Below are 11474 nucleotides of genomic sequence, written 5' to 3'. Positions count from 1 at the left end.
ATCTAAAGTACTCGGCACAAAACCTGACACATAGGAAAGAACAATTAGTATACAGTATTTATTACATATTTTCATGCTAAAATATAAAGCAGCAACAAAAGTCAGAATGTAAAGACACATAGAACTATTTTATTGTTTTTAGGAGACTTGGATATTCTAAAGACTCACTGAATTAATTTATTCATGTATTCATTTATAAAACAAGTATTAAGACTTGCTATGTTCCAGTATTGTGGACAGTGCTAGAAACACATAAATGGTTAAAAAAAAAAAAAAGGCCTGTGCAGCATTACAACAGCCAAGAGTTGGAAGCAACACAAATTTCCAAAATAGATGAATGGATAAAGAAATGTAGTATATACACACACTGGAATATTATTCAGCCTTAAAAAAGAAGGCAATCCTGGCACATGCCACAACACAGATGAACCTTGAGGACATTATGCTAAGTGAAATAAGCCAGTCACAAAAGGATAAATATTGTATGATTCCACTCCTATGAAGTATCTAAAGTGGTTAGAGTCATAAAAACAAAAAGTAGACGGATGGGTGCCAAGTGCTAGAGAAAGGGTAATTAGTGTTTAATGGGAGTAGAATTTCAGTTTTGCAAGATGAAAAAGTTCTAGAGGTCTGTTGTATAACAGTGTGAATGTGCTTAACACTATTGAACTGTACACTTAAAAATGGCTACAGCGGTTAAGTTTAATGTTACATGGTTTTTTACCACAATCAAAAAAGATTTTTTTAAAGCCCCGCAATTAGCAAATGAAATGCTGGGTCTATAATGGCTGGGTGGAGCAGCTCAGGTCCAAGGATGGTGAAATAAACGAGCACAAAGGAAGACAGCAGCAGCACTGGGAGTCAGCTGGATGGCTACACCCCATCTAAGACTGCAGCTCTAAAGGCCCTCACATATGCAGTGTCAGGCTATGCCCAAGAAACAGGCATTATTTCATTTAGTTCCATAATATTCTTATGTGATAAGTGCTATTGTTTTTGCTGCTCTGTAGATGAGGAATTGAAGCTTTGAGAGATTAACTTGTCCAAGTGGTGGAAATAGTGATTTTGCACTTGAGCAGCTTCACTGCATAATCCATTCTCTGCTACTATCCTCTCTTGGGAAGGTGAGGAAATCTAGGACAGATGCCAACTAGTTGATACAACAGCAGAAGGCAAGGGTGGTGACAGGAGGCAGAAGGTGCCTTAAAGGAGGCAGGACTTAGACAAAGTGGGTCTCATTCCATATGCCAAATTTAGAAAAACCCATCAGTGGTGAAGTCAGAATCACTGAAATCAGTGAATGAACAAAATGAGCAGAGTGCAAGAGAGGAAGCCATGATTGAAATTTTGCAATCTTTGTGGGCAACACATCTCAACACAGCAACTTTTAAAAGAGTTGCTTTGGGACTTCCCCAGTGGTCCAGTGGTTAAGAATCCGCCTTCCAATGCAGGGGACGTGGGTTCAATCCCTGGTCAGAGTTCTAAGATCCCAAATGCTGCAGAGCAACTAAGCCTGCCTGCCACAACTACTGAGCCCGCACACCACTGCTAGAGAGAGAAAACCGCATGCCACAGCTAGAGAGGAGTCCATGTGCCACAATGAAAGATACCGCGTGCCGCAACTAAGACCCGACGCAGCCAAATAATTAAAAAATTAAAAAATAAAGAGTTGCTTCAATTTGCCTACTCTGATCTTTTACATACTCAGTATATATATATATGTGTGTATATATATATATTATACACCATCGGTATCATTCGATATATTATTTACCCAAACATCTTTACATAGAGTTGTTCACAGCAATCAGGTGGTGAACAGAGTTCTTAATTACTTTTGTATTTTGACCTCATTTTAATGACCATTATTTATTTATTAAAAAAAAAAAATCTTTGAGGGCTTCCCTGGTGGTGCAGTGGTTGAGAGTCCGCCTGCCGATGCAGGGGACACGGGTTTGTGCCCCGGTCCGGGAAGATCCCACATGCCGCGGAGCGGCTAGGCCCGTGAGCCATGGCCGCTGAGCCTGCGCGTCCAGAGCCTGTGCTCCGCAACGGGAGAGGCCACAACAGTGAGAGGCCCGTGTACCGCAAAAAAAAAAACAAAATCTTTGAGGCACATTTTAAAAAAGAAATTTTATTTATTGATTTATTTTTGGCTGCGTTGGGTTTTCGTTGCTGCACACAGGCTTTCTCTAGTTGTGGCAAGCGGCGTCTACTCTTCGTTGTGGTGCGCGGGCTTCTCATTGCGGTGGCCTCTCTTGTTGCAGAGCACGGACTCTAGGCGCGTGGGCTTCAGTAGTTGTAGCATGTGGGCTCAGTAGTTGTGGCTCATGGGCTCTAGAGCGCAGGCTCAGTAGTTGTGGCACACAGGCTTAGTTGCTCCTCTGCATGTGGGATCTTCCCAGACCAGGGCTTGAACTCGTGACCCCTGCATTGGCAGGCGGATTCTTAACCACTGCACCACCAGGGAAGCCCATGACCATTATTTTTTAAATTATTTTTAATTGTGATAAAATACACATCACATAAATTTACGATCTTAATCATTTTAAAATGTTTAGCTCAGTGGTATTAAGTATATTCACACTGTTTTGCAACTGTCACCACCATCCTTCTCCAGAACTCTTTTCATCATTGCAAACAGTAACTCTGTGCCCATTAAACAATAACTCCCTATTCCCTCCTCCCTGCAGCCCCTGACAAACACCATTCTACTTTCTGTCTCTAGGTATCTCATACAGGTGGAATTACACAATATTTGAATATCGACTTAATACTGGCCAACAAACCTCAAGGCCATTCTTCTGAGTCTCCTCGGTCATCCACACTGCTGCAGACCTGGAGGAAACCTCACTGTATGGAAATTCTCTGACCTCAAGAGCTAGAAATCAGTTCTTTGAAATAAAAATCACCATTTCTCTTAGAGGAAAATTTGAAGGACTACCCTAGCATCGGACTGAGACTTTAGAATGGAGTACGTTGTAGGAGAAAAAGTAGAAAATAGTTTGGGTTGAGTTGGGGATCAATGACTTGTGTTCAATGTTTGGCATGTGAGCCCGTATGTATTAAAAAATGGGAAAATTTATCCTAAAATTCAGCTGGAAATGAGTTCTGGATTGTTCACTTTTGTGTTCAACATTAGTGTAAAAAACTGATTCAGTGTTTTTAAACTGGGCTGTATTACCCATGGAACTATCCATGGAAACTCCTTTGCTTTGGTGCAAGTTGTCTCAACCTGGGCATTACTGACATTTGGGGCTGGATACTTGTTTTTTGCGTGTGGTGGGGTGGGTGGTAAGGCAGTCCTGTCTATGTAAGATGCTTAGCAGCGCCTTTGGCCTGTACCCACTAGATGTCAGTAGCACTCCCCCAGCGAGTTGTGACAACCCAAAATACCTCCAGACATTGCCAAATGTCTTCCAGTGGGCAAAATCACCTAGTTGAAAACCATGGCTTTAGGAGGATGGAGAAGAAAAGGCATATTTCTTGCTTTGTTGAAGTAATTCAACTCTAAGTCTTTACTCAGACCTGAACTTAGATAAAAATTATGTTGTAAAATTGGCTTTAGACTAAAACCAGCAAGCAATCCCTTTTTGCACTCATTTCCAATAAAAATAACAGATTCGCACATTCTTAAGGGGAAAAATACTGGGGGACCGGGGCTGCATGCAGGGCTATCTGGTCAGGATGGTTTGCAAGAAGCAGCACCTTCTACCTTGAGTTACAGGCCGGTCCCTCCTGTACCGATCACATTTCTGAAAGCACATTAATGCATCTCTCCTATTACCAGATCCACAGCTACATATTTACAGCAGACAGATTTTAGAGGTGTCAGATGCAGGGCAGGTGCTCAAATATTTAGTAGGTAAATAAGGGTAATCAGAACCAGATTCATAGAGACCAATCCATAAAAATTGTAACCTAAAAACTAAACTCACTTCTGAAGTTTTCAGAGTATGTAAAATTGAGGTGTTTGTGATGTTAATTCTAACCATGCTGTTCTTCAGTTTCAGTCTTCAGTGAACTCCTTAGTTCAGTTAGATTATATCTCAGAGTATCTAGTACTCAATCCGGGGTCATTCTCCACTGGCATCCCATGTTCCAGCTAAACCAACCTGTGTAATGATGGCCAGCTGGGGAGACATAAATGATACATTCAGTCTGGAAAGCGAATTCAATATTATAACTTTGTAAGAAAAGGAAAACTTTTGAACTAAAACCCCTGAAAGAAAAGCTATAGCCAAGCTTTCTTGATTGTGAGAATGCACAGGTATTTTTTTTTTCTTTTTGAAAGATATTTTATGGGGACTTTTAAGAGAGTATATGAGATTTCTTTTACATTTTCCAAAACAAATCATGGTTTAAAAAGTTCCAGTGACATGACATAATGCTTCTTACTTCATAGACCACTGCCTTGCTCTTTGGCTTCCCTCTGCTCTCCCTACCCTGTCACCCCAATGAGCCTCAGACCCATTGTTTCTAGACTAAACATCACCTCTTCTCCTAGGAAGCCTTCTGTGATTACACCTTATGTGTACCCCCACCCCCATTCTCTAGCTCCCATCAGCACCCTGTGTTATTCTCTACTATAGCACTAACCACATTGTATCATGGTTATTTGCTCTACTCTGTCTCCCTGAAGGCAACTATTCACATATCTTCTGCATGGATGAATGTACGTAAGTTTGAAATACTGAAATTCCGATACATATAAAGATTTCTTGTATTTTCCTGTTCTATTTTAGATTACTATTATAAGAGTAATTTAAACCCAGCTATTTAAGTAATTAGTATATCTTTAAATAAGCATTGTTTTTCTATATTTAGTAATTTCATAGTAAAGGCATCTATAAAATTGCCAAGTAGGAAATAACTGGAGATGTGCCAAAGATGTAGCTATTTGTTATAGGAATATCCAGTGAAGATCAACAACCCAGGATTATGCTGCACACATACCAATGAATATTTTGCTGCTGTTACAAGTCATCCTATAGAAAAACAAAGAAGGAATATATTCAAAATGTATTGTTGTTTTTTTTTTTTTTTGCAGTACGCGGGCCTCTCACTGTTGTGGCCTCTCCCATTGTGGAGCACAGGCTCTGGACGCGCAGGCCCAGCGGCCATGGCTCACGGGCCCAGCCGCTCCGCGGCATGTGGGATCTTCCCGGACCGGAGCACGAACCCGTGTCCCCTGCATCGGCAGGCGGACTCTCAACCACTGCGCCACCAGGGAAGCCCTCAAAATGTATTGTTAAATACATGCACAGAACAGAAGCATTCAAAATCTTAGCTAATTCTAATCTTGTCATTCTCTGGTTAACAAAACTTAATGTTCCCTTACAGTTTTCAGCATTAAATCAAATTGTTATCTTAGCATGCCACAAAATAACAACACAGATCATCTAAAGTGGTGCTATGAGAGGTAATTTTTTTCCTTCAGTTTTTCATTATTTTCCAAATATTCCACAATAGAGATGGATAACTTTTTAACTGACAGGTTTTTTTAAAGCTTAACTCTAGATCTTTCATTTGCATGGCTATAAAACTATACTGATTAACTGCAATAAAATGAACTAAAACAATACAGGAAGCAAAGATGTCAAAGGTTAAATTAAAAAAAAAAAACCTCATGTATTATGGAATAACATTAATCCTCATTTCTATTTACTGTGAATGTTTTTCTAAATTAACAATAATAAGAAACACTTGAATTTACAAATAGATCTGGCCTGAAGATTTTAGTTTTTTACTGTAAGACATAACTTGAAAAGTCATTTTGACCTGAAGTTTATAATAAAATATGAAGGAATATAGCAAATTTACTCCAAATATGAAACCTCAGGTTCAAATCATATCTTACTTGAAAATGTCCGAAGTCTATTACAGATTTTGAAAACCCACAAGAAACAAACATGTTTTAAAACCTGGAATTATACGTTTTAATTGGTTCTCAGCAGTGTGGGTAAATGAATGACATTGATGATTACCTTAGGGGAGAAAAGCAGAAAGAAAAAAATTTAACCAGTAGCTTTTTATCACCATTCTTTAATAGCTGACATCTTAATATGTTTCTGGAATGAACAAATTAAAGGTATTATATATAGCAATCTGAATAGTCAACAATAACTTTCTTATAGTCTTATCAACTGAAATAACAGAATTTTAAACATGACTTAGCTTTCACTTCGTCACATTAAACCATACTCTTCTGTTACTCAGTTCATTCATTTCTTGAGTGCCTGCCTTTAGATGCCAGGTGTTTGATCTAAGTTTTCAAGTAGAGTTATTATTCAGCTTAAGCCACTCTATTTAGTTGTCAACAGCAGTTAGAGCAGGACCTTAAAGGAGAGGTCAAAATTAGATCAATGTTTAGATCCAAAATGATTATAAAACATACCAAAGGTCATGGAACATAAAGCATTACTGAGACGAGTTCAATGTTTAAAATACCTTTTCTTTTTAAGGATAAGCTATAATATATACATGCATATAGAGCTATATACATTGGATTGTGGCTGCTACTCCTGACAGATCTTTTCTCCTTGGATGCACTTACAAATTCATGAGAATACCACTGAAACAGGACTTTCTAAACATTTTTAAAAACCTAGTTATGAGATAAGTGACTTGTCACACAGTGAGACGGAAAAACAACTGATATACATTGTTAATTTGTTCAAGTAATGTTATGTACAGTTTTATTGCCAGTATATGCACAACAGTAAGCATAGAACTATAAATACACAATGTAATTAACAGTAGAAAACAAAATTGTTACAGATAAAGGGGGGGATATAGAGAAACTATTTTCCTGCTGCTAGAACAAAAAGGAAGGAAGGTAAAAGCCTATCACAAATCATCCATTCAGAACTCTTGCCTTAAATTCTTTACATACATTTCTACATTTTTTTGATTAAACAAAGAAAGTACAGATAACTCTGTAACAAAAGCAAATTGCCTCCCTAATAGGTATTTGCCTTTCCAGTCAAATTCACTTTCTGTTAGGATTTTTAAAAAAGTCAAGATGAGAAATCATTAGTATCCTGGTTCCAAATTACCAAATTTGCCTTCCACCAAAACTGGTAATTTTTGAAAGTTGGTTGCACGTGAAAATAAGAGGTGTAGCAAAAGGTGATTAAAAAAATTTGTTAAAAAGTAACAAAAAATCACCCTTTTAATAGTTTTCCAAAAGACACTATAGGCAGCAGCTCAGTTAAAAGTATTAGCCCTGAAGAGGTAGAGAATTTGAGCCCATTATACAAAGATAATAACCTTGGCACCATCTTCTCTCTCATCAGGATCAATGTTTTCAAGTAAGACAATTTCATGGTAAAAGGAAACCAGGTTCCACCATTTAAAGAAAAGGTGCTAGTCGACTCCCATGTCTCAATAATTAGTCTGTTTATTAAATGAGAAACAGAAGAAGGTCAAGGACACACATGCACTTGATTTTTTTTTTATGTTTCCATTATCAAGTTTATTCATAAGTGAATTTGATATTAATAAATAAAAAAAGCATCATTCACAACAAAGATAAACAAACCAAAAAACCCTGCAATGAAACCTTCTATTATAATAAGTAACAGGAAAAACACAGGCTGATGATTTGGTACAGCTTTCTTAAGGGATCATAGAGGGGACATGGTTTTAAATAAAGATGGCAAGATCAACAACCAACAAAGGATATCAGCCTTACAGAACTGGCTGATTCTGTAACATTTCTTTGAGGTCTTAGTTTTAAACTACAGATCACCCCAAAGAAGTTGCAACTAATTAATGACGTGTATCACTATCACACCAACAGAGTCCAGCTGTAGTTCAGATTAGTCCTGCTTTATTTCACATCATTTCAATATTTCTAGCATAGGACATGATACGGAACAAAACTCAAAGTAGCAATAAAAATATTATTCTGCATTTGAATAAAGGCCAAAAAATGTTTTAGACTGTTAAACTTTTAAAGCTTTAAGCATTCCTGTTTAACCAGCATCTTAAAAAATGTATACAGTCATAACACTGGCAAAGGTTAATGGGAGGACAAAGAAGTAAAACGTGTGAAATGATGAATTAGATTAAAAATTACTTTGTATTGACCAACTGATGTTAATACTGTTTCTTTTGAATTTGGAATAACTATCATAAAAGTTACATGCAGACTGAGGATAGCCCTCTGTTACAGAAAATACAAAACAAAACAAAAAACTAAAACTGGGAAACAATGGTAACTTCCAAAAGATGTATTTGAAAATTTCCTTTCATTGATGAGGGTGGTCTGTCTGTCCTTTCTTTGAGAGACCTGGTTCACTTCCATCAGCTTCACTAACTTTGTCCAGAAACATCAGTAGTGGGATCAGCTCCTCCAGAACCTGTTTGTGCGCGTTTGATGTAAAGATTCAGTAGCTTCATCTGCAGATTCAAGCCAAACACGTCATTTGAGAAAGCTGCTCTACATTACTGTAAGATGCTCATTAAAAAAAATTATACATATGTGAGCTTCAAAAGATATTTTAGACTGAGGGGTTATTATAATGCCCCAGTTACTGTTGATAATTAAGAATTTCAAAAAAAATTTTTAAGTCTCAGTTTGTTCAGGACAGTATTTTAGCATGCCTTTTCAAAAAATGTTATAGTTATAACATACAAAACTTAGAAAAAGAAGTCACTATTAAGACAATAAAGATAAACGTTTGAGCAGTATGTGCTATACAATATACTGCCTTAAATTCTCTCTTTTACCTTCTTCAGGACAGTATTTTAGCATGCCTTTTCAAAAAATGTTATAGTTATAACATACAAAACTTAGAAAAAGAAGTCACTATTAAGACAATAAAGATAAACGTTTGAGCAGTATGTGCTATACAATATACTGCCTTAAATTCTCTCTTTTTACCTTCACAACATTTTTTTTTTTTTTTTTAACGGTACGCGGGCCTCTCACCGCTGTGGCCTTCTCCCGTTGCGGAGCACAGGCTCCGGACGCGCAGGCTCAGCGGCCATGGCTCACGGGCCCAGCCGCTCCGCGGCATGTGGGATCCTCCCCGACCGGGCGCGAACCCGTGTCCCCTGCATCGGCAGGCGGACTCCCAACCATTGCGCCACCAGGGAAGCCCTACCTTCACAACATTTTACAGATGAGGAAATCGAGATACAGGATGTGCCATCCCTGCCTAAGGCCATAGGGGTAGAGAGAAGTGGGCCAGGAGAGGCAATTAGGCACTTGGGCTCCAGCACCCAAGATCTCAGACAACTACGTCACTGCTCTCCTAACAAGAATGTTTTTGATTTCTCTGTGTCATTTTGCAGTCTTTATTGTATGAGATCATATTTTTATAGTTTGGAATCAAAGCACATCCAATTCTGTTTTCTACTTTTTTTTCACCTAATGTCATTCTCAGATATTTTTCCTACCTACTGTCTTCACATGCAACATTACTACTGGCTGCCTAGTATCCTGGTAAAGTGCTGAATTTTAATTCTTCTACAGACAACTCTGGATTATCAGGACCTAACTTAAATTTATGACAAAACTCAGGATACATTTTTCTCTGAAAACCACTTTGTTGTTCAAAGTTTGCTTTTTTAACATTGTCTTTGACCGAAGGGCTTTTAAACCTGGTGTCCACAAGATTCAGAGGCTCACTGAATGCCGCCCCCCCCCACGAAACTATGCGTAAAATTTATCTGTATGCATTTATTTTTCTTGGGATGAGATTATAGCTAAAGCTCAAAGTGGTCTGTAACACAGAAAAGGTTAAGAACCACTGCTTTCTCTTTCTTTCTTTCAGCCACGCCACACAGCATGTGGGACCTGAGTTCCCTGACCAGGGATCAAACCTGCGCCCCCTGCAGTGGAAGCACAGAGTGTTAACCACTGGACCTCCAGGAAGTCCCTAGAACCACTACTTTAATCTATCTATAACTTGTATAGGTATTTATTGTAAGGTATATTACCTGAGCTCTTTTTCCTTCAATGTATTTTTTCTTCCCTTTGCTACTTAAAAAATAAATTTGATTATAGTAATGACAACTGTTAGGATTTGGGGAAACTTTTTATATGAAGGTGAGTGTCTTGCCAGTTAACTGGTTCATAAACCATAATTCGACAATCATAGTTTATCCTCACCCCTTAGAACAAATTTCAAGGTTTTGATAGTATCAAAGAAATGAAGAGGGCTTCCCTGGTGGCGCAGTGCTTGAGAGTCCGCCTGCCGATGCAGGAGACGCGGGTTCGTGCCCCGTTTCGGGAAGATCCCACATGCCGCGGAGCGGCTGGGCCCGTGAGCCATGGCCATTGAGCCTGCGCGTCCGGAGCCTGTGCTCCGCAAATGGGAGAGGCCACAACAGTGAGAGGCCCGCATAACGCAAGGAAAAAAAAAAAAAAAAAAAAAAAAAAAAAAAAAAAAAAAAAAAGAAATGAAGAAAGCAAGACTGATTTTGTGTTTTTTTGCATCTTAAGGACTAATTGGAAAATTTATTTTAACATAACAAATCAAAGTTAAACATTTATTGTGATCAAAATAAGAACAAAAAGAGGAAAAACAAATACTTGATTATCATAGTTCATAAAGGAAAATTTTTTTAATGTTCAATTGTTCCATATTTGGGGACATATAAATCCATGGATATATAACTATTATTTATTCTTAATTAAACAGTCCTTGGGGGTAAGGATTTCGGTGTGGGAGTGAGGAGAGTCAGTTGGTGATCAATAAATAACCAGAAGCTGTAGGCATTTTTTTCACAGCAGTCTACCAACCACCCTACCAAACCGCTGACCTCACCTGAGTAACAGATGTGAAAGTACAAACAGCTAAACTGCAAACGGTAAGAGGAATAAGTTGGATTCGCAAAGCTTAATTAAAATCCGAATAACAAATTTACTCTTTTTATTTAAATTAATTAATTAATTTTTTAATTAATGTGCTGGGTCCCCGTTGCTGTGCGCAGGCCTTCTCTAGTTGTGGCGAAAGGGGGTCACTCCTCGTTGCGGTTTGGGCTTGTCATTGCGGTGGCTTCTCTTGTTGTGGAGCACGGGCTCTAGGCACGCGAGCTTCAGTAGTTGTGGCACGCAGGCTCTAGAGCGCAGGACCAGCAGTTGTGGCACACGGGCTTAGCTGCTCCGCAGCATGTGGGATCTTCCTGGACCAGGGCTCAAACCCATGTCCCCTGCATTGGCAGGTGGATTCTCAACCACTGCCCCACCAGGGAAGCCCCCAAATTTACTCTTTAACACACTCAAAAAACTAAATTTTGAAGAAGGACCCACAGCCACCATCTTTAGAACAGAGCACCACTACTTACTTTACTGCCAGTGAGCTGACTGAGATGTGGTTTTAGTTCATCACCAATTACCGCATGAACAGCCACCAGGCAGAAGACACAAGCTTTCCGAACACTGCTCTCCGAATTATCATAACCCTGGGAAGAAAAGTCCTTGTTAGCACTCCTGCAGGATCTGAGGAAAGTAACACTCC

The 11474-nt window shown here is 38.7% G+C and overlaps 1 protein-coding gene across 2 annotated transcripts in view; it reads right to left on the bottom strand.

Moving 5' to 3' along the window:
- Positions 1–7461: 7461 nt before the first annotated feature.
- Positions 7462–11474, bottom strand: part of CLASP2 (cytoplasmic linker associated protein 2) — a 181653-nt gene continuing 177640 nt past the window's right edge. For both annotated transcript variants that reach the window (XM_007447690.1, XM_007447689.1), the window contains 2 exons: positions 11302–11418; positions 7462–8406 (listed from right to left, as the gene is read on the bottom strand). In XM_007447690.1, the coding sequence (XP_007447752.1) occupies positions 8320–8406; positions 11302–11418 (204 nt within the window). In that variant the 3' untranslated portion in view covers positions 7462–8319. The remainder of the gene's footprint in view (positions 8407–11301; positions 11419–11474) is intronic.

This window comes from Lipotes vexillifer, unplaced genomic scaffold (genome assembly GCF_000442215.2).
Source record: "Lipotes vexillifer unplaced genomic scaffold, Lipotes_vexillifer_v1.1 scaffold73, whole genome shotgun sequence".
NCBI classification, from domain to species: Eukaryota; Metazoa; Chordata; class Mammalia; order Artiodactyla; family Lipotidae; genus Lipotes; species Lipotes vexillifer.
This window is presented reverse-complemented; position numbering and strand designations above follow the sequence as displayed.